The sequence below is a fragment of the Haliotis rubra genome, unplaced genomic scaffold (genome assembly GCF_003918875.1).
Source record: "Haliotis rubra isolate DU_JTF1 unplaced genomic scaffold, ASM391887v1 Scf42, whole genome shotgun sequence".
Lineage (NCBI taxonomy): Eukaryota > Metazoa > Mollusca > Gastropoda > Lepetellida > Haliotidae > Haliotis > Haliotis rubra.
In genome coordinates, this window is record NW_025767102.1 from 2,451,825 (window position 1) to 2,476,253 (window position 24,429).

General features: G+C 38.3%; 1 protein-coding gene across 1 annotated transcript in view; it reads left to right on the forward strand.

Annotated features, from left to right (window-relative positions):
* Positions 1-8,319: 8,319 nt before the first annotated feature.
* The window catches only part of LOC124288569 (glutamate decarboxylase 1-like), a 41,934-nt gene continuing 25,824 nt past the window's right edge, over positions 8,320-24,429 (forward strand). The window contains exons 1-2 of the mRNA XM_046725121.1: positions 8,320-8,445; positions 23,475-23,696. Coding sequence (XP_046581077.1) covers positions 23,477-23,696 — 220 coding nt within the window. The 5' untranslated portion in view covers positions 8,320-8,445; positions 23,475-23,476. The remainder of the gene's footprint in view (positions 8,446-23,474; positions 23,697-24,429) is intronic.

Sequence of the window (24,429 nt, forward strand, 5' to 3'; positions counted from 1 at the left end):
CCGACTTTCACTGCTTTATTTGATCGATTTTACATATTGCGTCGTTTGCACTCTTAACTTAAAGATAATTAACCATTTTTATGGCAGTTTTTAAGCTTGTCAGAATATGATTTACTGATTTTAAAAATCCAGTCGAGAAGCAGACGCCATATCTTCAAAATAAAATAAAATGATATTTTGTACATTTATCCCTCGAGTAATACGTCTGATGTAAACCTTTTTGTAGCAGTGTTATCCCTCGCCTACCGGCTCGGGTAACACTGCTACAAAGAAGCGTACAGCAGACGTATTACCCTCGAGAGAAGCATACAACTTATATTTTCTATTTCTAAAACACGTTATACGTTATCTAGAAGTAATGCTGAATGATCGGGTCGTCAGCTTCACAAGGCTTATACTATCAGCCACTTCTTTGTTTTTCCCTAATTGATATTTTACAGACAATAGTCTTCAGTTAGAATATTTCTGAGAGTGCCAACGGTCTAGTTTAACCACACAGAGTCTCGTGTTCCTTTTATGCCTATAGGTTCAAGCTACAATGCATATTGGAATAATAGCTAATAAAAATAGATTTAATGTAGTTTGCGGTATTACATATAATTACGGAAACAGGATTGACTTCTACTTCCACGTGATCTTCAAGAAACTATTAGGTAGGTTTCCACAATCAAGTCAGGGGTGTTTACGTGAGAGAGATCAGGGAATGAAGGATGTCCCATGTGCATTTGTCGTGAATTTGCTGTGATAATTGTCATGATTACCACTTGACATCTTTCTTTGTCTCACCCCAGACCGATTAAAACAGCTAGTTATCCGACCTTTCGCAAGCGATTTCTCAACCTAATATATACACCCCCTCCTTTCTTCTGACCATGGTTGAGGCGGAATCTTCGCGAAGCCGGAAACAGACTCAATACATTGACGTTGGCAGTTCTTTGGTTAGCCATTACATCAATATGGCATTGACGTACGCAACAGTCAATTCCAGTTCTTTTCTCAGGACATCCCACAACCTCGTCTTGCATTTAATTGATGCCTTAATGTATCAATGTAGATAAGGACAGTTATATTCTAATTATGCATCTGTAGTGAAGTGTACATTTGGCTCCATGGTAAATACATGCATTGCAGTACAAGTGTGACAGTGACCTACATTTCTCGAAATTATAAGGTAAAACGAAACTATGGAGTTAAGTTATTAAGAACATGTTCCTTATGGAAGGTTTTATCGCATATTCTGAGATTATATAAACTCATATTCCATATTTTCTCAAAATGGACACTGAAATCAGACTTGTGTAGCGCATTTAGGTATAAGGTAATCAAAGAACTATGTCGTCTTGAGGGTTCGATTATGGATGTGGTTCCAGCACGGAAAGACAGATTTTCTCATTTCATAGTGTATCGGTATATGATGAATTATGTTATAAGGAGAGTGTTTCGACAACCGAACCGAACCGATGTATATTTAAATGAGGTCATACAAAATAAATACATGGTAGCTCCTCACAGCGATGCAATATCCGATCACTCCAAACACTGTTGACTAACATGCCCAATTGAGTTAAGACTGACTGACTGAGTATGGTTTTACGCCGCTTTTAGCAAATTCCAGCAACATCACGGCGGGGACTCAGAAACGGGCTTCATTGTACCCATGGATCTCTTCGCATGACGAGCCAACGCTTTAACCACTTACCCCACCGCCCCAATTGAGTTAAGATAGAGGTTACCGAAAATATCAATGTTAGGATCAGCATGCAGGTCATTTGGCGCTAGGATAAATTGGTCACGCACTGGGAACACAGTGTATTTAATTGCGGTGTGTGTCGAAAGTTTTTTCATGGCTTGAATTCATACAATTGTATTATATGTAAGACAAAGAGATTATCTTTCGTGTCATAAATACCATATATTCGGAATACAGTTCTTATTCCTAATGTATGGTATATCAATAATAATTTATTAAAATTTGTTCATATGTCATTAATACAATTTTCACTTAATTAATAGGAATAAGGCTGGTATGGCTATCATTTGACAATTGTGATATGGAAAGAGCAAATCTTAGACCTAACATGTGATTGTATAATACGGAAACACAACCACATAATTACCTCACGTTATACTCTTCTATAAAATAGTTCCAACTAATGTAGATCACCTCTGAACACCAGGTGTTTGCCAGAAGCACTGAATTACATATAATAACTTCCTCGAGAATATGGTTGCTGCAGGGTATTCCGGTGTCCAGTTCGATGTAATAGTTCTGAAATTAGGATACAGCACTATATCGTAAACACTGTAGTAGTCCCTAATAAAACTTTGACTCCAAATTGTAAAATCAAAGAGTTTTACCGAGATACTATAATTTCTTGAATTTAGGATACAGCGCTCTCTGATAAGCACTGCAATAGTCCCTGATTTTATTTTGACCCAAAATATAAAATCAACGAGTCTTACCGATATACTATAATTTCTTGCAGCCAGGAAGAAACACAAGATCAGCCTTTCAGTGGTCTCTGACGTTGACATTAACGATGACGTTGACGTTTATCTCTGTATGATCGATACTCAAATACATGTACATTGTTATCAGTATTCAGGTTTTTAAACACATTCCAGCTGATGATATTTTTGTATATGCCAGATATATCATTTCTGGTGGAAACACGATTTGTATGGTTGAACTGACACGTTTCAGTATTGTATAGCATCTAAACAATTTGAATGGCATATAAAACGCACCGAAGAGTGCGACTGTAATTACTGAGAGCGACAGAATTGACAGTTCACCAATCAATGAGTCAAGTTATTCCGCGTTCGTTTCTGCAAACACTCTTCAATGATGATCCCCGTTGCCAAGAGGTCAAGACGTGTTTTCTTCCATACTCCCCAGTTTTATTGGATAGAATCTTTTAGAACTTTCCTTGCACAGTCGGGAAGTTAAATTTACCAACGTTTTTACAATTTTTAATTCTCCTCCAGAGAATTCTTAGCCGTTTAATCAAAACTATCAAATCGTGACGAAGAGGACTTCAAGAATGCTTACTAGACATACTGCCATATAGGAAGTGTGCATATTCGACCAGAAAATGTGAACACTATTCCACAATTAATGACGTCGAAATAATAAGGTTTGAATAATGCAAGTATTTCCGATGAAGAATATATTTTCCGTTATTACAGGTTAATAATTAATGCCGTGAATATAGCATCATGATTAATTCATACCAGCACTAATTAACCATTCTCATTAAACATGCTGAAAATGACAGCGGTGCCAGAATGGATTCGTTGAATGCAACAACCAAAAATACACTAAATACAGTACAACCATAAGTGTCTATGGGACAGCAAATAAAACATAATACTGACCATTTTCATCATTTTAATACTAATCTACTTACTAAAAAGATCAATGTACGATTCCAACGCTGTCATGATCATGTGTCTGTGGATTTCTTTCAAAGAGATGATACCATTCGCTTACAAAGAAAGCAATCACATACCCACGGAAAAAAGACATAATTTCAGCATATTCCTTTGTCAGAGATATCTGAAGAATTTTGAAATATTTTTGTAGCTTTTATATTGATTTCCGATATGTTTCTCACTATCATGGCCATTAAAACAACAACCAAGGCCATTACATTTCATCAATCTTCATTTCAATATAATTGCATCACATCGGAGAGATTGCTACATATACTCCACAGCAGCCAGTGTCAACTACTTCACGTCCACCGCCGTCTTTGGATACGCAGTGATTGTCAGGGGTGATGGTCAGGGACCTGATCGGACAATTTATTCAATTAAAGCATCTTTCAGACACGTGAGTGACAGGCTGGAAATGGCACCTCGCCTAGCGTGTAATATATGTGTCGCTCCTCTGACAGGGTGTGATCAACACACTGTCACTGCACATCACAATCTGGGACTCTTGACAACCTGTGTACTGGAGAGTTTATATTTAGACTGTTTTTCCTTATCGTGGGCTTTACGTATAGACAGTACATGGTGGATGGTTGTGGACTTAGGTAACAACTTTAATAGGAGTATTTATCAATTTAACAAATAATCAGTGTATATTATGTGAATTGAGAGTGTTTATATGTTTATTCCATCTGGTAGGAATTGCTGATCTTTGGTTCGAGTCCCAGAATATGCTGTGCATTGACTACTGTTTTAAACAATTGATTTGCCTTTGCGTGTGTTTGTGACGATGACGAACACCTTGTATATGCGATATGATGGAGCATTTACTCATGCTTGTGATATAGTTGGGTTGAGCCAGTGAGTCCGAATAGTCTTATTATTGTGGAAATGTTTTTATGCTTTCTGTTGTGAACTCTTCACCTTGTTTCAAATACATGATATGACTACACTACTGTGAAAAGCATCGTTAAACCTACAGCACTCACTCACGTTACACGTGTACTTATAGACCAAAGTCCATAGATATATATGTTCTTCCGCCACAATTCCAATACAATTAATACAATAATTAGGTATAATACCTGTATTATGGCATAAATACCTGTATCGATATTCATTGATATTCATACTTCGACAATATATGGAGAACGTTGTATATACAACATGTTTAACATGAAGTGGAAATTGATGCTTATACTTTCGACAATGTATGGAGAACGTTGTATTTAAAAGGTGTAACATGACTGACTGACTGACTGAGTTTAGTTTAACGCCGCTTTTAGCAATAAAATATCACACATAGAAATGGGCTTAACACATTGTGCCCATGTCAACCCGGGTCTTCGGCGTGACGAGCAACGCTTTAACCACTAGGCTACCCACCGCCAAGGTGTAACATGAAGTGGAAATAAATAAATATACAATAAAAAATATGTCACTTGACATTATAAGCCAAAATCGTAATCATAATATACTCATGCCAATAATGGTTGTCACCCCCTTCAATTTTTTAAATTGGAGAGGGGGTGTGGGGTAGGAGTGGGAGGTGTGTGTGGTGTTGGGGTGGGGAGGGGGGTGACAACCATTATTGGCATGAGTATATAATAATTAACCATGCCAACATTTTCCCGGATTCTAATCTCACTCCGATAAAATGATTCAAAGGAATTCAATACATACTGTTTTTGTCCGAAATATTAAAGGATGAATTCAAACCATCTCTTGCACTCAAGACGTAAACACGGATGTATGTTTATCATGATCCCTCTGACGTTTACCTACACTTATAAGATATTTTGCAATTATTGATGTCGTTAAGCAATCATGATATTTGCAAACAATCTTCAGTGCCCGGAGACCATTAAATTTGTATATATGGTACCGAGATGTAAATTTCAGAATTGGCACCAGACCGCCACAACAAGTATTTGTCAAATATATGTGAACATTGGGAAAACTTCAACACCTTGGCATAAGAGTTTGACAGCTGAATTGGAATCCAGCCAGCATTTGAAGATTAGTTAATTGAATATTTCACAATCAAGCGAATAACTAGGGGCAAATTCCCACTTTGAGATCTATGCACTGAAATTAATTATCGAAGAAACTTACTTTCTGTGGGTTCTTGTATGCTTGGGGGACGAGGTCACAGTTGACTCAGATGAGCTTATCGATCTATAACTCTTGATGACTGGCGAGGACAACTAGCCTACGGAAGCCCGCAAGAGACACATTGAACCGTTGAAAACTATGGATAAGTGTGGCGATATCTACATCGGGCAAAATATGTCTGAAAGGTTATGAGTTCATTTATGCAAGTATATCGTTAAAGCAATGTCTTGACTGCGTGATTTTTTTACACATAGCAGTTCTACCTTTGGGACTTGATGTCCACGAGAGACCGTAGTATTATTTCCCTGTGCATTTGAGTGAGTGAGTGAGTTGGATTTTTCGCCCAATTTAGCAATGTTCCAGCAATATCACCGAAGGGGATACCTGAAATGGGCTTCACACATTGTGTCTAAGTGGGAATCGAACCCGGGACGCTCTGCATTTGAACATTTATGCTAATTTGTAGTACCAGAACTATTTCTTCCTTCCTTAATGAAATGAGCGCTAATGCATCTCTAATAAGGCAAGTGAGTTTAGTTTTACGCCGCAGTCAGCAATATTACAGCTATATGGCGGCGGTCTGTAAATAATCGAGTCTGGACCAGACAATCCAGTGATCAACAGCATGAGCATCGATCTACACAATTGATATACGATGACATGTCAGCTATGTCAGCAAGCAAGACCACCCGATCCCCTTTGTCGCCTTTTACGACAACCATGGGTTTCTGAAAATCAATTCTAACCTGGATATTCATGGGTCTCACTAATAAGGGTGAGTATGGTTGTACGCCGCTTTTAGTAATACTTGGAAACGTGAAGATCCGGGTTAGAAATGGTGTTCAGCTTGTAAGAGGCGACTAACACTTAGTCAGGCTCGCTCACTTAGTTGGTGCATGTCATCGTTTCTCAGATGCGTACATCGAAGCTTGTGATGTCAATCACTGGATTGTATATCAAGGACTTGATTATTTACAGACCACCCCATGTAGCTGGAATGTTGCCGAGTGCGGCGTTAACAACCGACAAAAGCAATACTCGACTGGCGACATCAGAAAAGGGCACCACTGAAGCGGGTCTTCCCATTTTCTCAACTCCTATTGTTTCGCGTTTCTTAACCAATCAGGCAGGATAATTCCCATGAGCAAAACATGTCTTCTCTATTTTCTTACCCATGGAAAAGTATGCCGCACAATATATATAATGAGTGCAAAATGAAAGTAAAACAGAGTTTAATATATTTTATAAATTAATTCATCAAGAAATGCAGGAAAACTATATAAATGATAATATATACATATATGAATGATAATGCACAATAAAAAAGTATATTTACCTCTATAAATAATATTAGTAAATATATAGAAATTCTCAAAACCCTTTGATATGTAATTACAGCGGTTATTAAGGTTAAAGTTTCGCTGCAATATCCTTGCTGTAATGGGGGAAAACAACCTTAAGGTTCTACTGTGTATCCTGCTGGTGGGACGAGGTCATTCTGGGTGTTGATCCTAGCTCAATGACCTTATTTTTGTATGTGTACCAGGCAGTGTGCGAAATAGTTTCCAAATTTTACTAGCCAGTCGGGCTAGCTATGCTTGAAAGTTACTAGCCCATAAAATAATTCACTGGCCCGAAATTTGAATGTAGAAACTAAGCAAAAGTTTACAAAAAGGTAAATTACTATAAAAACCAATGACCCCATGAAAATTCACAAGCCAGTCGGACCAGTGACTGTGGAGATTTACTGTCCCGACTGGAATTTTACTAGCCACGGGCCAGCGGGCCAGTGTTTCGCACACTGGTATCAGGGTAAAGCGACTAAACACGTTCCATAACCACGGGAAATCCCTGCTAAAAGCAGAGTCGAATGTATGTTTATTATAGTTGAAGAAACATAGAAGTAGCTGAGGTAGCGGTGGTAATAGTGGTGGTGTTTTTGGTAGTGATAATGGTGGTGTCAGTGGTAGTAGTGATGTTGTTGTTGTTGTTGTTGTTGTTGTTGTTGCTGGTAGTGGTAGTGGCCCGCCAGGCTCATTACCAGATCAGGGACCTTTGTACTTGTACACGCAGCCCAGTCAGTCGAGTGCACTTCTTACAAGAACAGCTGCCCAGTCGGAGTGAGTTTAGGTTTACGTCGCTTTTAGCAATATTCCATCAATATCACCGCGGGGGACACCAGAACTGGCGTCATGCACTGTATCCATGTGGTGAACCAAACCCGGGTCTGCGGCGTAACACAAGACCACAACGTTTGAACCACAAGGATTTTACCGTTTATGACAGTATAGACATGAGAAGCCAAAAGAAAAAATTACCTTATAACTTTTTTTCAATACATGACAGTTTAATCATCATCCCAGATGACAGCAGTATATCAATAGAAATAACCACAAAACGTCGAAGCTACTGATTAGAACCTTTACCAATATCCGATAATCCAATCCTGTAAATGATGAGCAAAATTCTTAAATATTTACAAATCGTTTAGGCCATAAACCATGCACGCCAAATATATCCATGATATTATATGCACCAGTAGTGTTTCTATATCATGCTTAAATGATATGCAGTCTGAATCAGTGTGGAGAAATGCAACACAACCACGAATGTGTAAAGGAGAAAGGATTATAACAAGTGTGTTATAAACTCATAGAAATATTGATACCACATTCTGTGTGTGGGTGTTTGGGCTGGTTGCTTCAGGTGTGGCGCCAGTGGACTTCCATACATGGACAAATCGTATGCTGGAAGGGCGGTGGATTCCACTTTATAGCGGGAACACAAGCACGATCGAGAAATCGGTTTGAGATTTCGACCCCGACTCCCTCTGGTGTCGCCGAGAGATTAGCGCAAACTTTAGCCACGGCACATTGACTGCTTGCGGGGGGAGAGGTAGGTCCGCTTCTCTGTTGTTTGTCGACGGTTGTTCATTGACATGTGTGTAATTGCTCATACCCTCATTAGTTATTCGTTAACGTTATGGTAACTCTTGGTAATATATTAAAGACATATTTCTCGGAAATTCAATATGTGACAAATATCACTAGGTAAAGTTACGTAAATACATTCTAAAAATAAACAGTATTTGGTAAAATTACAAAGTATACTCAAATTGTCATTTGGAAGTTTTCTTCATAAATTTACCTTCTAAATTTTCAAGCCTCTGCACTTAAAATCGCTTTTTGAAAATGGTAAAAAAGCAGCAAGAAATTAGACAATTCTTATGTGCCCCTAGACCAAATGTAAGTGTCTTTTTATCCGTGTACTGAAGAGCAATATTTATTTACCTTATGATGGGATGATAACTCAAAACGCACAAAACAAATTTAACTGGAAAGTTTGTCATCATTTCTTGTCCGGCATGGTTCTATATTACACTCGGTCTAAACATCAGCGTTGTTTATGTAAAGAAGGGAATATTACACTTAGATCTTTGTATAGCTGGCCTCTTGGATATATGTAGAATGCAATACAGTTACGGAAAGAGCTGTATACATTCATTAAAAAGATGATGGTAGACGACAATGTAGTTTCAGAAATGTCATTATATTTAGAAAATAAGAAAAAATCGTCAGTGCAACTAAATACCTAGTTTTTAACTAACTTCAGAAATTGATTCGTATCAACGTCGAAGGGTACTGCTGTAAAGTGTACTATTGATGGTATCATGGTATCTAAATGGTAATCACTGTGCCATTAATAAAGACAGTATCAATTTAACATACTGGGTACCATCACATATATGTCTGTACACGTGCTGTCTCTCGAAATACAGCATTCTCTGATATGATTGTTTCTGCTCTAAGGTACCATTTTATAACTGGAATGTACTCTGTTAGAATTTCATGTTGCTTTACACTTCAACGGGAAAGGTTTCATTGTCACAATGATGGTGATGTGGTCTGGTATATGGCTTCCAAACAAACCTGATTATTTCAGTGTGTCAAATAATCATTTAGTGCGTCCTCTTCATTCAACATGAAGATCCATTGGATTGTATGTGGTTTAAGAGATAATAGATTTGTTACACAAAGGCGCCAAAACTCTTTCCAAAGCCACAAGAATTATTGTCGAGTACAACTGAGATAAAGACTCCAAGATTCGCGAAAAAGTGAGCACATACTACCCTAATGGTGATACCAGTCAATAGCACTTGCAGAGGCGAGTCATTTGTTCACCTGAAACAAAACCCGAACAAAACAAGGAAACGTTTGTTCAAATCAAAATAAGGACATCCATTGGACATCCGTTTTGTCACTGTTCCGTCAAATTCAATGTCCTTCCATGTCTGCAATGAAAACTATGACAACTCTACTGATGCCTTGAATGTTGAAACCTCAATCAAACCCAGTTAGCTATATTCACATTCGTATCTGTCACCATCACGCCATCATAGTCCTTTAATACAACAAGGTATCACATCGCTGATTATGACTGTTCATGCTCAACAATTATAACTGTAGATAGTGTTTCTATTTCGAATGAGCGCGCAACATGCTGAACGAATTATTCAATAGTGGATAAATGTAGAAGACATCTGGTAACTCCGTGTATACCAGCTTTACCTGAAATGGCAACGGTGCTGTTTAGTTGTTGTCAGAGAATTGTGCCAACGCTTTCTATTTAAATAGCGACAAAATCCTCTCCACAATCTTAACCTTCGCTCAAAGCAGAGAGGTGTGGTGTGGTAGCCTAGTGGTTACCCACGATTACCCACATGGGTACAATGTGTGAAGCCGATTTCTGCTGTCCCGTGATATTGCTGGAATATTGTAAAAATCGGCGTAAAACCCAACTCACTCACTCAAAGCTCGTCATGATAAGCATGTGTTTATGAACCACTGTGAGCGAATTTTGCCCCGCCGATGGTACCCGTCACAAACATATGCAAAGTCTCCAGTTGAAGAAAACAAAACAAGAGGATATTAAGTCGAAGTCGAAGTAGGGAACTGCAACAGACACTCATCACACGAAGGAACAGTATTTCTAGAATTTGAGTAGGAAATATATGCGTCATCGGATGCCCATATGACCAACGTTTATAATGCACATATCATTTGGCCATCATGTCGCGAAATAAACGCTCATTTGGGAGACGCTCACCAACATGGCCATGGGGTTCAAATCTGGATTTTGAAAATAGTAATCTTATGACTGTACAGTTACATGGTGAGGTGAGGTGAGGTGAAATTGGGTTTAACGTCGTGCTTGAGAATATTGTGCTCATATGACGACGTGCATGCGTGTGTATGTGTATGTGCGGCTGCTTGTACTAGCCCAGACTGAAGCTTGTTTTATAGTGCTAGCCCACTGAGATACCATGCCGCAGTGAAGCATGAATACCCCACTCAGACACATTATACTGACTCCGAGTCGACCAGTCCTTGATGCACCCATTAATGCCAAGCGCCAGGCAGGGACCAACAAGTACCATATTTTAACGTCTTTTTGTATGACGCGGCCGGGGATCGAACCCGCGACCTTAAGCTCTCTACAGTTACATGGAACAAATATGACTCATATGAATATATTTCCATCAACATACATATAATCCAAGCCCCGACGTCATCCACCACTAGAATATTAAATTGTCAATTCCAAAGTAAAGTTAGGGTTCTCTGTTTAAACCTAAGGCGGACAAGCAGTGTTATTATTGTTGCCCTGCGTTGGAAGGCCATAAACACTCACAATCTGCTGGAACTGTTCAGGCAGCTACCAAGCATACAATTATGTTGCAAGTGCTCTTAAAGTGCTGATTATGTCCACGATGTACACATTTTAACCGTTAGTTCTCAAATGCACAGGAAGATTTTTCATTCGGTGATTTTTCTTGTTTTTTTAAACAGAATAACAGGTTTCTGACATTGACAAAGACACTCGTATGGTGAAATCCTGGGTGTGTGCATGTATTCTCTGTGTTAGTAAGCTACAGTTCTCCTTAAGAATATTGCAAGTGTTGTTTCAATCTATTCCTGTAGCTGGAACACATCTAGTGTCTTTTTCACGATTCACCTCAAACTCAGCTAGAATTTTCGATAAAGACATGCGAATTATTTGGTGCCGACTTTGGCACAAAATGTTTTCTTTTTATGGGTTTTTATATTTGTCATTTGTCGGTTAATGTATATAGATTGGCATTGCAGTTGATTCTTGCATCATTCATTATATAAAGTATCTTTTAGTCATCCTCAATTTCATGAATAGCCTATGTGAAACTGAAATGCTACTGAAGGCACTGGATTACTCAAACAGCATTTATTGAGTGCCCAAAGGAAACTACTACGTCATGTACTTCAGGAATGAATTTTCCGAAACTAAAAGTCAAAACATGACTGTATGACTTTAACAAAAATGAATGTTTGCTTACTGCAGTCATGGGTCTTAGGCATTGTGAGAATTGGTAGTTCATGATTAAGATTTCAAATTATTTCATGACCTGGGCTCTCTGAGCGCTAAGATAGTCGTAACTGTCATACATTAACATTAACTTACGACTATCTTAGCTCTAAGAGAGCTTCGAAATTCTAGGCCCCGAGCTTTATCCTTATCACAGCATAATCTGCCTTTAACATTATAGCCATGCATTTAATCTACCTGGAAGATGTCTACTTGAAAGTACGCGTTTAATTCATGTCCGATGAATTTGTCCGCCATTGTAATACTTCAGAATATTTCGCTCATATGACGACGTGCATGCGTGTGTATGTGTGGCTGCTTGTACTAGCCCAGGCTTAAACCGGTTTTATAGTCCTAGCTCACTGAGATACCATGCCTCAGTTAAGCATGAATACCCCACTCAGACACATTATACTGACTCCGCCGACCAGTCCTTGTTGTACCCAGCAATGCCGAGCACCAGGCAGGGAACAACAAGTACCATATTTTAACGTCTTTTGGTATGACGCAGCCGGGGATCAAACCCGCCACCTACCGCTCTCCGGGCGGACGCTCTTACACAGGGGTTCGAATCACTCAGATCGTGTCTCGAAACTACATAAATAACGTTTTCATTCACTAAAAAATCTACGGAAACAGTCGACGTTTACAAAAGAGTGGCCAGACGTTTGTTCAAAGCAGAAGGTAGTGCTAATGCGAGGGTCAGTGGTCAAACATGAAATGCAGTTAGACAAATTGAATACGATGAGCAGAAAGGTAAACGAATGATCTACAAGCTCAACACAAGTTTTGTGAAAAACACAGGTTTGATTAAAGCGCACGTTAAAATATTCGGGCTGTCCGGTTTTCGATCAGTTTTTTAGCATCGCGAGTGTCACCCCTCCAGGGGCGGATACAGCTTTTTGAGACGTTGCCATTTAAAAAATCTCAAATGTGACTGGTTGGGAGTTGGAGAGTAACGTAGCTGTCAGGATGTCCCATCCCAACCGTCAGTTTTGAGTGAGTGAGTTTAGTTTTACGCCGCTTCAAGCAATATTCCAGCAATATCAGCTGGGGACAGCAGAAATGGGCTTCACACATTGTATCCATGTGGGGAATCGAACCCGTGTCTTCGGCGTGACGAGCGAACGCTTTAACCACTAGGCTACCCCACCGCCCCTTCGTCAGTTTTGAAGATACTCGCGGTGGGCGAGCTTGCTAAGGCGCCAGGCTAGTGATCCAGATAGGTTGAGGTGCCGGGATCGAGCCCACCTGTGACCGGGTGTAACAACCTTGGAGTCAACTTTGTGTGCAGACTCTTTCCGTGTTGTCACAACCCCTAGTGTAAAGTACACAACCCTGTGCACTTAAAAGAACCCACGAATCCGTTAATATATGACCAGATGGTGGCCACATGAATACGTGCAAACACCTAGTTACGGGTACAGCAACGTGCAGTGAACTTGGACAAAGTACTGTGACTATGTGTCCCAGTCCACCCAGCTGTGAATGGGTACGTCGTTAGGATGAGAAAGCCACAATAACTCGGTGCGCCTAGTGGCATCAAGAGTTGTATACTTTCCCAGGGAGTTGAGATTGATAATACAATGTGCCGTTAAGATTGACATCCAATGATCGAGGGAAAATGCCAACGCCTTGAGCATGCACTAGTTACGTGGATATGTGCGCTATATAAATATCGTATAATAAAATAATAATAAATATATGCAACGGATTTGAAAGAAAACTCTCACAAATTATGAAAGTCAATGGAAATCTTTACTAGTTTTTAGTATTTATGACGTTACAATGGCAAACTATGGATGAGCTAACTGCAAGTCGGCTCGTCAGTTATGACTGTTTATGTTACTTTCTATAAATTCTAGATTTTAATGAATCTACTTTAAAATGAATAATAACTCTGCACTAAGGCAGAGCCAATAATTCTGCAATGTAATGCTTAAACACAAACTCTAATAAACGTCTGTGGAATCGCACAATTTCCTGAAATCTCTCTTGGCCAATTAACTACATTCAGTCTGTTATGTCTTCAACTGATTTGGAAGGAGATTTATGGTATAGGTGACGTAATTCTACTTCCGGAAATACGTACAACAGTAGACGATTTAGCGAGAAGAATGCGATTAAACACCAAATAAGACATGACATGAAATTACACGGATGTAGACAACCAAATACGATGTCCAGAAATATGCCTGCGTAAGTACTTTCAATTTTGAACATTCGTTTACATTTTAGTACATTTAACACATAAAACAATCTCGAAATCAAAAACAGATTTTCTGATGACGTAAGCGCTTGTAGATCGCGGGACAATTCGATCCGATCACTGGAGCGAACTATAATGGTTAATATGGTTATCCTCTATGAACAGGATCATTCACAATATGACACGATAAACTGGAGCAAAGCTCAAAATAGTTTATAAAGGAGGGTCGGTTAAAAAGTACTCGGCTTAACTATGTTTTCGATGTCCAATGTTTGAAAAGCTTTCATTTTATTTTGAAGGAATCACTGGCAAAGCCATATCCAAAGGTTCACGTATGTGGATAATGTGGTTAACGAGATAATAGTCATCACAACACATTGCAGTATAATATTTCTATACAAATTGTAGAAAATGTAAAACGATCTGTCATTTAATTGGCACCTCTTGGATAATGGTATGCCCTCAAATAATATCATATGAAATATGTTCAGTATAGTATTGTATGACTTCCGGTCATAATCGACAGTCAAAGATTTGGATTGCTTGATTTCTATTCAGACGGGGGCTGTATTTTAAGGACACCCCAATTTTAGTCTTTCAAAACATTGTGTCCAGATATTCAAGCTGGTACTGTTTACAATATATTGAGAGCTGACACTTTTGTGACCATTCACTATTTAGTTTGAACCCTTGGCATCATGCATCAGTAAGTGAAAACATTAGAATAAGTTATTTCCTTATGATTACGTCATCAGAAAGGAGGTGGGTAGTGTCTCCAAAACAAGCTCTTTCCGTAAACATGAAGGGTGAGTCACTTTAACAAGCGATTGTTGTTCAAATTGCTTTTCATGCACTTTGATATCTTAGCTTGATATTGCAGACTTCTGCCTATCCCAAACACAAAAATGTTTCTTGCATATTTTGTTTCCTGAAGTTTGTGAATCAGATGCAGATAATGGGGATCGTGAGGCTGGAACATAGCAAAACCAATATGCTTGAGGTTGACAGATAATATGTGGAAAAATAAAACATAAAAACATCTGCATTTGTATCACTATCTAGGTGAGGCGCTGAGTACTTTGTGACCGACCCTCATTATCTGAAGAATAATATGTTCAAATGATAGATTCTGTTCATGTGTGTACTTGTAGAGTCTAATAACAGATGCGGAACAGGGGACATGTATCTTTCCATCATATTATCAACTAAATAGTTACGCACTCTAGAAAGGGTAATATATATATTACGCATCTCCCTTCAGAACGAGGTAAACAAACTCTAAAACTATTCATAAGAGCACAATAACCCATTACTAAAAGTAATACCAAACCTGCCCGTGAACGTATTTACAATGACGAATCACCACATGCTTCACACGAAAAGACTGCTTGGAGATAGGTGCATGGTGATTCTCCGGTTGTCGCGATTGTATCTCAGTAGACATGCAATATGAAACCGGCATCAATCAGGACGAGTACACGCAGTCGGTGTGATTGCCCGTACAGGGACAATGACAGGTGTTTGTGAAAGTCGTTTTACTCCACTTAATCAATATGGCATACCTTTTGTTATATAGAAATATACACAATGAAGAAAGTATCGCATCAATACCTTAACACTAACCGTCTTAATTTAGCTGATTGTCGGGATACACTGACCCTCAAAGGTATAATTAAATGGCAAGTCTTATCGCAAAAGAATGAAAATTGCAATTTATTCAGAGGAGCAAACATGGCAAAATGATTCATTTTGAAATGGTCATTTTCAAGATTCTGACATACAATCCTGAAGAAATCAGATAGTAATCAATAATCGATCACAACGTCAATATCTGGTGTAACCTCCGTCAACTGCGTGCCAGATGTTGAATGTGAAGAATTGCGTTCCAGTTGTGATGCAGGCTGCTCCAGTGCGTCACGAATTTGTTCTGGGGCATGTCTCTGACGTATTCTGCGATCAATAATATCCAAAACATGATGTATGGGATTGAAATCTGGACTCCAGGCGGACCAAAGTAGAGTATCTACCGCCTTTTGACATAAGAAATCACGAACCACACCTGCACAATGTGGCCTGACATTGTAATGCTCATAAAGACTTGCCTTGTGTTCAGAAGATGGTCATCGAAATGTGGTACAACAACCCTGTCCTGGATGCCAGTGATGTACCATTGTCCATTCAGAATTTGTCTGATCTTCACCAGAGCAAGTTTACAGTATTGTGAGAGGCACACACCAATGAAAACCTGCCAAACGGTACTTGCTCCAAGATATACCGTTGTGCATTTGCAGTGTTTCTGCAGCGCCAAACACAAACTCGGCAATCATTCTTGAGCAAACAAAATCGACTTTCGTCCAACCAATGGACCTTTCCCAATAACGTATATTCTAGTGACGTCGATCTTGACCCAAAGCTAGTTGTGCTCTATTTAAGGTGATTCCGGGCCGTTCTGTTAGACAAATGACGATGTGGAAGATCCTTTGATTGTTTTCAAACGCTACTTGACATGAAGGGGTGAAGCCTTGTGATTCTGAATGGGCTGTATCTTCCATAGGAATTATCACTCGTCGTCTACCTGATCGTTGATGGTCCTTAACGTCATTAGATTGCTGATGTTTTCCGCCCAATCGGTTGATAGTCGATGGATGACAGCCAACATCTCTTGCAGTAGCCTTCATGACATGCCAGCATCCCGCATACCAATAACTTGCCATCTTTGAGCAGTTGTCAGTTGAGGAATCCACACAATGAAATCCATTGATTTTCCAAGTTATCGAGCTGTTACCAGCTTATTGAAACTTTGCTTAATGGCCGTAACACGAATTGCATGTGAAGCTTGCCTTTGATTATAACACGCGCATATCTGAATTCAATGTATGGTGCGTCCGAAAAATATCAATCATCACACAAACAAACATGATTATGACTTGAATACATTTGGCTTCATTGGGTTAAAATTCAAAGGTGTCGTACTTTTTCCATGTGTATATTGGGATTTACATCTTCCAAGTATTTCCTTAGTCGGGTTAACAGGTAGCCTTGGGTACGTTAAGGTCATTATTGTTAAATATATGAGTCTAGGTCAAAAGCCTCTCGGGACAAAAGCCCCTTGGTGCAAAAGCCCCTTGGTACAAAAGCCCCTTGGGACAAAAGCCCCTCGAAAAAATGACCAAAAGCCCCTCACTTTATGTATTGATGGGAAAATAAGATTAAAGACAAGGAATGATTAATGACATGAAACATTTGTATTGCTTCGTGATATAATGACCCTAAATAATATATAAATTAATATATAATTAGCAAATAATTTTAGTGAATAAGAAATACATTTCAGCAAACAAATGATAACAAATCAACACGAAATGATTAATGACATGAAGAAAATTTAAAAAATCAACAGAACCTAATGTTGTGGCCTAAGACGGAACGAAAATCCATTTTGTTGATGGCGTAATCCATTATCTGTGGCGAACAGAAATTATCACATTGTTTCCACTTCCTTTACATTGATACGATAAAATACTTAAAACACTTTCTGAAATGTATAAAAGCAATGGGGAAGTTTCATTATACTTTATCAAATATAAAATACGTTTTCCTACTTAAGATTCTGTATAAAATATATAAAAGCAGTGAGAAATGTTCATTCCTTTATGAATTTATGAAATACCTGAATCGAGGGTCTTTATACAGGGATGCTCAAATTAGCGAGGGGCTTTTGTCCTGATGGGCTTTTGGTCGTGGGGCTTTTGTACCAAGGGGCTTTTCTCCTGAGGAGCTTTGGGCCGGTACCTGAATTATATAGTAGGTAAACCTAAAGACAGGTTTCAGATGTTTTATATCAGGTATTGTTTTATGTCTACAAAAGTGGGACATGTGTTCCCACTATCGCGTGAAAAATCAAAAGACGTAACCGTCATTAAAATACAGAGAAACGTAAGCGCCAAAGACGTGGAACACCAGCATGACACGGGGTAGAAGGAAGAATCGTCGTTTATTCTTTTTGATTAAAAGAGTCAAATAGCGAAGTGTGAAATAGGTGTTACGATAGTGTTTATAGAATTATATAAGTTCATATATATTATCGCCACATCTTTTTTTCTGTATGTATAGTTTCCGTTTCTTTCTTGTACTCAGCCGAGCGTAACGTGGGTGTGAAATATTTGGCCCACATTAGTTAAAATGAAAACCTGGATGTGTGCACTCGTGCGTACATTAAGCAGTGGAATAAAACTGTGGCGTAAACAGGTTATTTTATCCTTTCTTAACTATATCAGTAATCCTAAATTACTAGGATGATTCAGAACAAGGAGGAGCAAAGTCACATACAAACTTCATACCCAAAGCAATCATTCAAATGGACGAATTATGTGTACATAAATATACGTTTTGGACAGCATGTAAACTACCGGGCAAAAGAAAGTTTCACTTCACTTGACCAAAAAATGGAAAGTTTAACAAAGACGTATGTGAGATTTATGATAATTATTTTACAAACAGAAATTATTTTCCAATAATTTGACTTGAAATTCATTGTAATGCTGGTCTTGCGTGTGTCGCAATTCACCGGGAAAGAGTAAAGGGTTCAAAATGATAAACTACACAAATCTGTCAATAATTGAGACAGGAGTCAGGGCATAGCGAGTGTGACCACCCTAGGTATAGATACAAGCCAACACTCGTCTCCTCATTGACGTTGTCAGTCGGCAGATGGCGTCAGCGGGAATCTTGTCCCATAAGTCCAAGAAAGTCAAAGAGAGAAAATGTCATGGAATGTAAAAATATCATGGAACAAAGGGCACTTCCCAAGGTCATGTCTGAAATCTGACTCGTAATATTGTTTATAAATGATAGCATTCATATGGCAAGTGTTATATATTTTTCAGTTTGAGATCTATTTCTTTAAGAACAAGTTATGGTACTGTGAGATTAGGGTTTTAAAATGTGCGTCCCTCCTTGTGCCAGCCATATTCGCTCTGCGCAGCTGGGCCCTTAGTCTCACAGTCCGTGAACCACATTATTTTCCAAACAACTTCTGCAATGCAAAAGCCCTCAATTGTGCAATTCTAGCGTTCATCAAAAGTCCAAGAGTGAGTGAGTGAGTTAAATTTTAAGTTACATCGGCAGTATTTCAGCCATATCGTGACTAAATCAAGTTATAAATATATTAACAATTTAAAGTAAATTATAGAATTCTGTCAACGAAGGAGAGTAAAACAACTAGATTATCACAGATATAAATTTAAAACTAGTAATTAAGTCTAAGATATATTAACTATACAATATAAAACCAGGCTATAGATAGCCAACAACTAAAGGTAGATCACCATACTAGGGACCATGGGGACTTACAGTACATTTGCTTCCCTGGACCCTAGCTGGATTTACACCATCCCTTCAGCCGTTTGCAATTTAGCAAATCTAGCCATATATTAAAAAGTCATGTATTCTACGATTAAAAAAGTGGAAAGTTTTAGTATATTTCGAATGTTTTGGGACTTACGTACCCTCTCAGGAGGACAATACTTTTACAGTACTTTAACCCCCTTTGAGGATAAAGTCACAAAAGTCCAAGAGAGAGAGAGAGAGAGCGTGTGTGTGTTTTAATCGATTATTTTGTGACTATGTGTACTCCATAAGTAACGAATGAGATCACCCTATTTTCACTTGTGCCATATTGTCTAGGTAGTTTTCCTGGCGACTACCCTTTGTGTGTGTTATCCACGCAGACAAACGATGGAACAGAATGTGCTCCCATTTTCGCAAAGCAGCCGTTACCATTTCTACTTGATAGAAATTCCTAATATGAAATCAGAATCGTACAATGGACAACAAAATTAGCTTGGATTACGTTTTATTACTGAAGAGATTTTATAGCTATGGTGGAAATCATATGTTGTAACACACTACAAAAATGTTTCTATCGTGTAAATGAACTGAAAGAGAGTAATAATACATTGCATATCTAACACAACAATTCCATACCCCAATGTGAATGGGCATAAAGAACCGACAACCTGTTGCAGGCAAATAATTAAGCTGGTAACCGAATGGACCGAATGGTTTTACTTACCCAAAAAATTATCTGAAGAAGCTTAATTATGTCATATGAGCCTTGATGGCAAAGGTCTCGGCATTTGTGTAAAAACAACAACAACTTGAACCCAGTATGTAAGATGTTGGACAAACCTGTATTCATCTAAAAACATGTACTTATACATACCTTTTATGTCTGTATGTTTGTACGGAATGATACATGTTTCTAAGGCATAGAAACATTTGAATATTTAATAATTCATAAACGTTTTCCCATCTAAGGAAATGTCCATATTTCCATCGCTAGAAACTTAGAAAAGATTCGGAAATTTCAGCTCTTATTACAATTAAAAGGAATGTATTGGGAACACTCCTTAATCCAGCATTTACTGGGGTATCAACAGTTGAATGGATGCTTGGAAGTCTCTACAAATCTGCTCATAGCATGTATAGCAAAGTGGTTGTGCATAGGTTATATACATACAATGAGAATATGTTTCAACGATATAGATTCATATGGAATAAATGCCAAAAGATAGAAATATTGACAAATATACGCAAATCCGTTCATGGCAGGTATTTTATACTGTTTTTTCGTTTGTCTCAATGATATAAATTCCGCGTTTGGTGCCGTGACGGATGCGTCAAAGTTTGACATATTTTCTTCAATTTAGAAGAAAGTTTGATAAAAGCTCTATTATCAAATATTGTTTTCTTCAATTTTGGCATCGGCTGAAGCTGCAGTGTCAAGATATTTCGTGGATTGTAAGCAAATGTGGAAATCACTCATAGTAGCAGGTTGTAAATATAATTGAGGCTATTACTATCATGCAACAGGTGGTATCTAAATGAGTTTCTTCTGACACTATATGATTTACTGTTAATACGTTGATTTAATATATAATCTGTAGTCACAGCTATTCTGACACCAAAAGAAATTTATTTTTAATTTTTAATTAAATATGTGTGACTTTAGCATAATGGACTTCCAGCTATTATCCCATTTTACCAACATGCTGCGGTAACGGGTTGTGGTGATGCAATGGTGAGTACATACACATAACTATGAAATGTAGATTATGATGTACCTTTAATGCGACTGCCCAACACCTTGTCAAACACAAACCTGGTATGATCGTGGCTCGTTCTTCTTTGCCAGGCTTGAGGTTGAGGTCCATCCGTTGTACGATTAGAATATGTAGAGGGAGAGAAGGAAAAGGGTAATGATATTTCTCGGGAATAGAGCCGTACATAGCATTAGACGCATCAAGGCTAATAAGCCTGATCTTGTAGTTTTTGATACATTCAATGATATAATTTATACCATTGAATGGCCTGTCCCGTTTGACACTAATGTGACTGACAAGATTCAGGAAATTCATGGCTGATATTTCGCTTATTCTGTGTCACACTTGCATCACAAGCACCAAGTTGTTGTTCTTAATGCCTGGGATTTCGTACCTCTTAATCTCTAGACTGATGTTGGGAGAGTACCTGGACTTGCCGTTAGGAACACAGTTATTCTGACCCTAATTCAAAAGGCTGCTGTGGTGGGGAGCCTATAATTCCTCGGGAAAGTTCCTGGTGGGTTCGACGTGGCAGTTCTTCCTGGGAGACGTCCCGAATTGTGATTCTCAAAGAGAATGTCAACATGGAAAATTGTGCTTAAACATCATTGGAATAGGCCATTACAGCCTAGGAAAACTTCTGATCTTGTCCTTTTTGATAAAGACAGTGTAACCAGTTTTGTTATTAAATTTTCTGTCCCTTTTGACAGCAATGTGATTGGCAATATTCAGGGAAACATAATAAACATGCTGACCTCGCCTTTTTAAATGGCTTGCTTGCATCAGGTTCACATTCGTCAGGGAGAGAGTACATTCCATATGGAGAAATCAAGTTTCAAAGTGGAACTGAAACCGCCAATCGCTGTAATACAGTCCTTGTTCTCTGATGTTTAAGCGTTGCATCACCTTTTGAGGGGCAGTGGGGTAGGCAAGTGATTAAAGCGTTCACTCGTCACGCCGAAGACCCAGGTTCGATTCCCCACATTTCCAGCTGGTGTCTCCAAACGCGATATTGCTGGAACTTTGCTAAAAGCGGTGTAAAACCAAACTCATCACCTTTTGATGTATGCACGCAACACACATGATGTGAGTTGGTATTGCGTGTCATCTTCAGGATACATACACCTTTCATTTTTTCGGGTTTCTAAGTATTTACCATGGGCTCCATGAACACCAGTTTATAAAAGACCTGAATGATGACTAATCTTCGGGATTGGAATATATTATTTGGAAAAATAGTAAATAGGTTATCCATCTTTAACTTCATTTTGTTTCCAGAAATATTCGCATTGCTCTTGGTTGAATAACCAAATTATCATCAACAATACACGTCAGTAATCCATGTGTATCAACGTACAGCAGAAATGTATTAGTTCATGCAAGCTGTGACAGCAATGGGAAACGGATTTTAATAGAAATCTTGTTACTATATTTTTTACCGTTTGATGTGAATGATTTAGTACTGCATGTGTGATTGTTTCATCAGATGGATATGAAGAAGCGAATTATGGTGAATATCAATGAATGTCGTATTCAAAAACAAATGTGGAAGTAAATTCATGTCCATATCGTCGTATGCGCCACAAGGTAAAATCGGTAATGTAGTAATAATTAAGCAATATATTGAGAACCATAATCAATGTATCGACCAACGAACATAACAGACGGGATGACATTTCTAAATTTGAAGTATCAGTGACTCAAAATTATGTCCGCTGCCATTCCCCATTAGGACTTGTACAACACGTTCTTGTGTTTTCAAGCGCCGCCATATAGCTGGAAAATTGCTGAGTGCGGCGTAAAACTAAACTCACTAACTCGTGTTTTTCAAGGAGAATAATTGACATGCCTTTGCAAGCATTTATGATTGATGTCATAGGTGGGGCACCTTTATCGACACTATTTGATAGTAATATTTTTTTATAAACACATTCTCATGATATAGTCGGAATTGTACAATAGACAAAGGTTTTAGCTTTTTTCCACAGTTTTTATGTGGAAAGGCTTTTGTCGCTTTGTTCACAACTACTCGTTGTCTTTGAATCTTGCAGGACTCAAGGATTCACAAGACCTATTGTGTTAAACTCTCCAATATGTCAGTGATGCTGTTAACTTCAAAGTTGACACAGCTTATTCCCTTTATGATGTTTTGAAAAGATTCCAAGATTGTATTTTTCAAGAAGCAAATGTCGTGACTACATGATCTTTTTCAGATATGGCATTTGATTGCGGGGTATTTCAAAAGTTAAAACGAGCAAGAAGCGTCCAAGAGCCTAAACATTTGGAAGGAAACACTATGACGACTGCCAACGATGACGTTACCAAATCAATGGCTTCAGAGCTAACCTTCAGACCACCAATGACGTCAGAAAACAGGGTTTCCAAGTTCTGCCGCAGCCCTGATTGGTCAGAATTTGAGGGCATGTTCGCAACTGGTAAATATAAAACATTGCACTATATCCCTGTGGAACTAATAAACATTAAAAACTTGCTCTTTGTACATGCAAAATCTTTATTTTATAAACCTTCCTCTTCTAACAAAATGTGTTTAATACACGCTCCTTAAATACCGAATTGTGGATCCCTGTATATATATTTCACACAACGTGATAGACAAAGTCTAAGAAACAACGATTAATTTAGAAGTAATGATCTGCGAGTTATGACATTGGTCAGTTCAAACTACAGGACATATTATTAACAACTGATGTCCAATGAGTCATTTGCACTCACCGGGTTTTGTACTAACTGCACATAAACCATTGCAGTGAACGAACTCAAAAACAAGGAATCAGTCTGATTTGGTTGATTGTATTATCGGAAAACTATTTAAATTACACACTAACCATACCGCGGACATATAGTTCTTTCAGCTGAAATTGTATCTTTGATTATTTTCCGTTTTACACTTTTATTACTTGAACACCATGATAGGAAGTGAAATAGGGCTAAAGACTTCGAACTTCAGAAAGGAAACGTTTTAACTTTGTGCACGTCCTGGATCAAAGATGATTATTTACCACTTTTGCAAATCACTTGTCAGCTTCTAAAGAACGTTAGATCTGATCAAAGATCTGTTCAAATAATAGAAACATTGGAAGCCAACCCATTGGCCATACCTCTACCTTTGTATTATAATGAATAAGAACTGAATGAAGTTATGTGCTT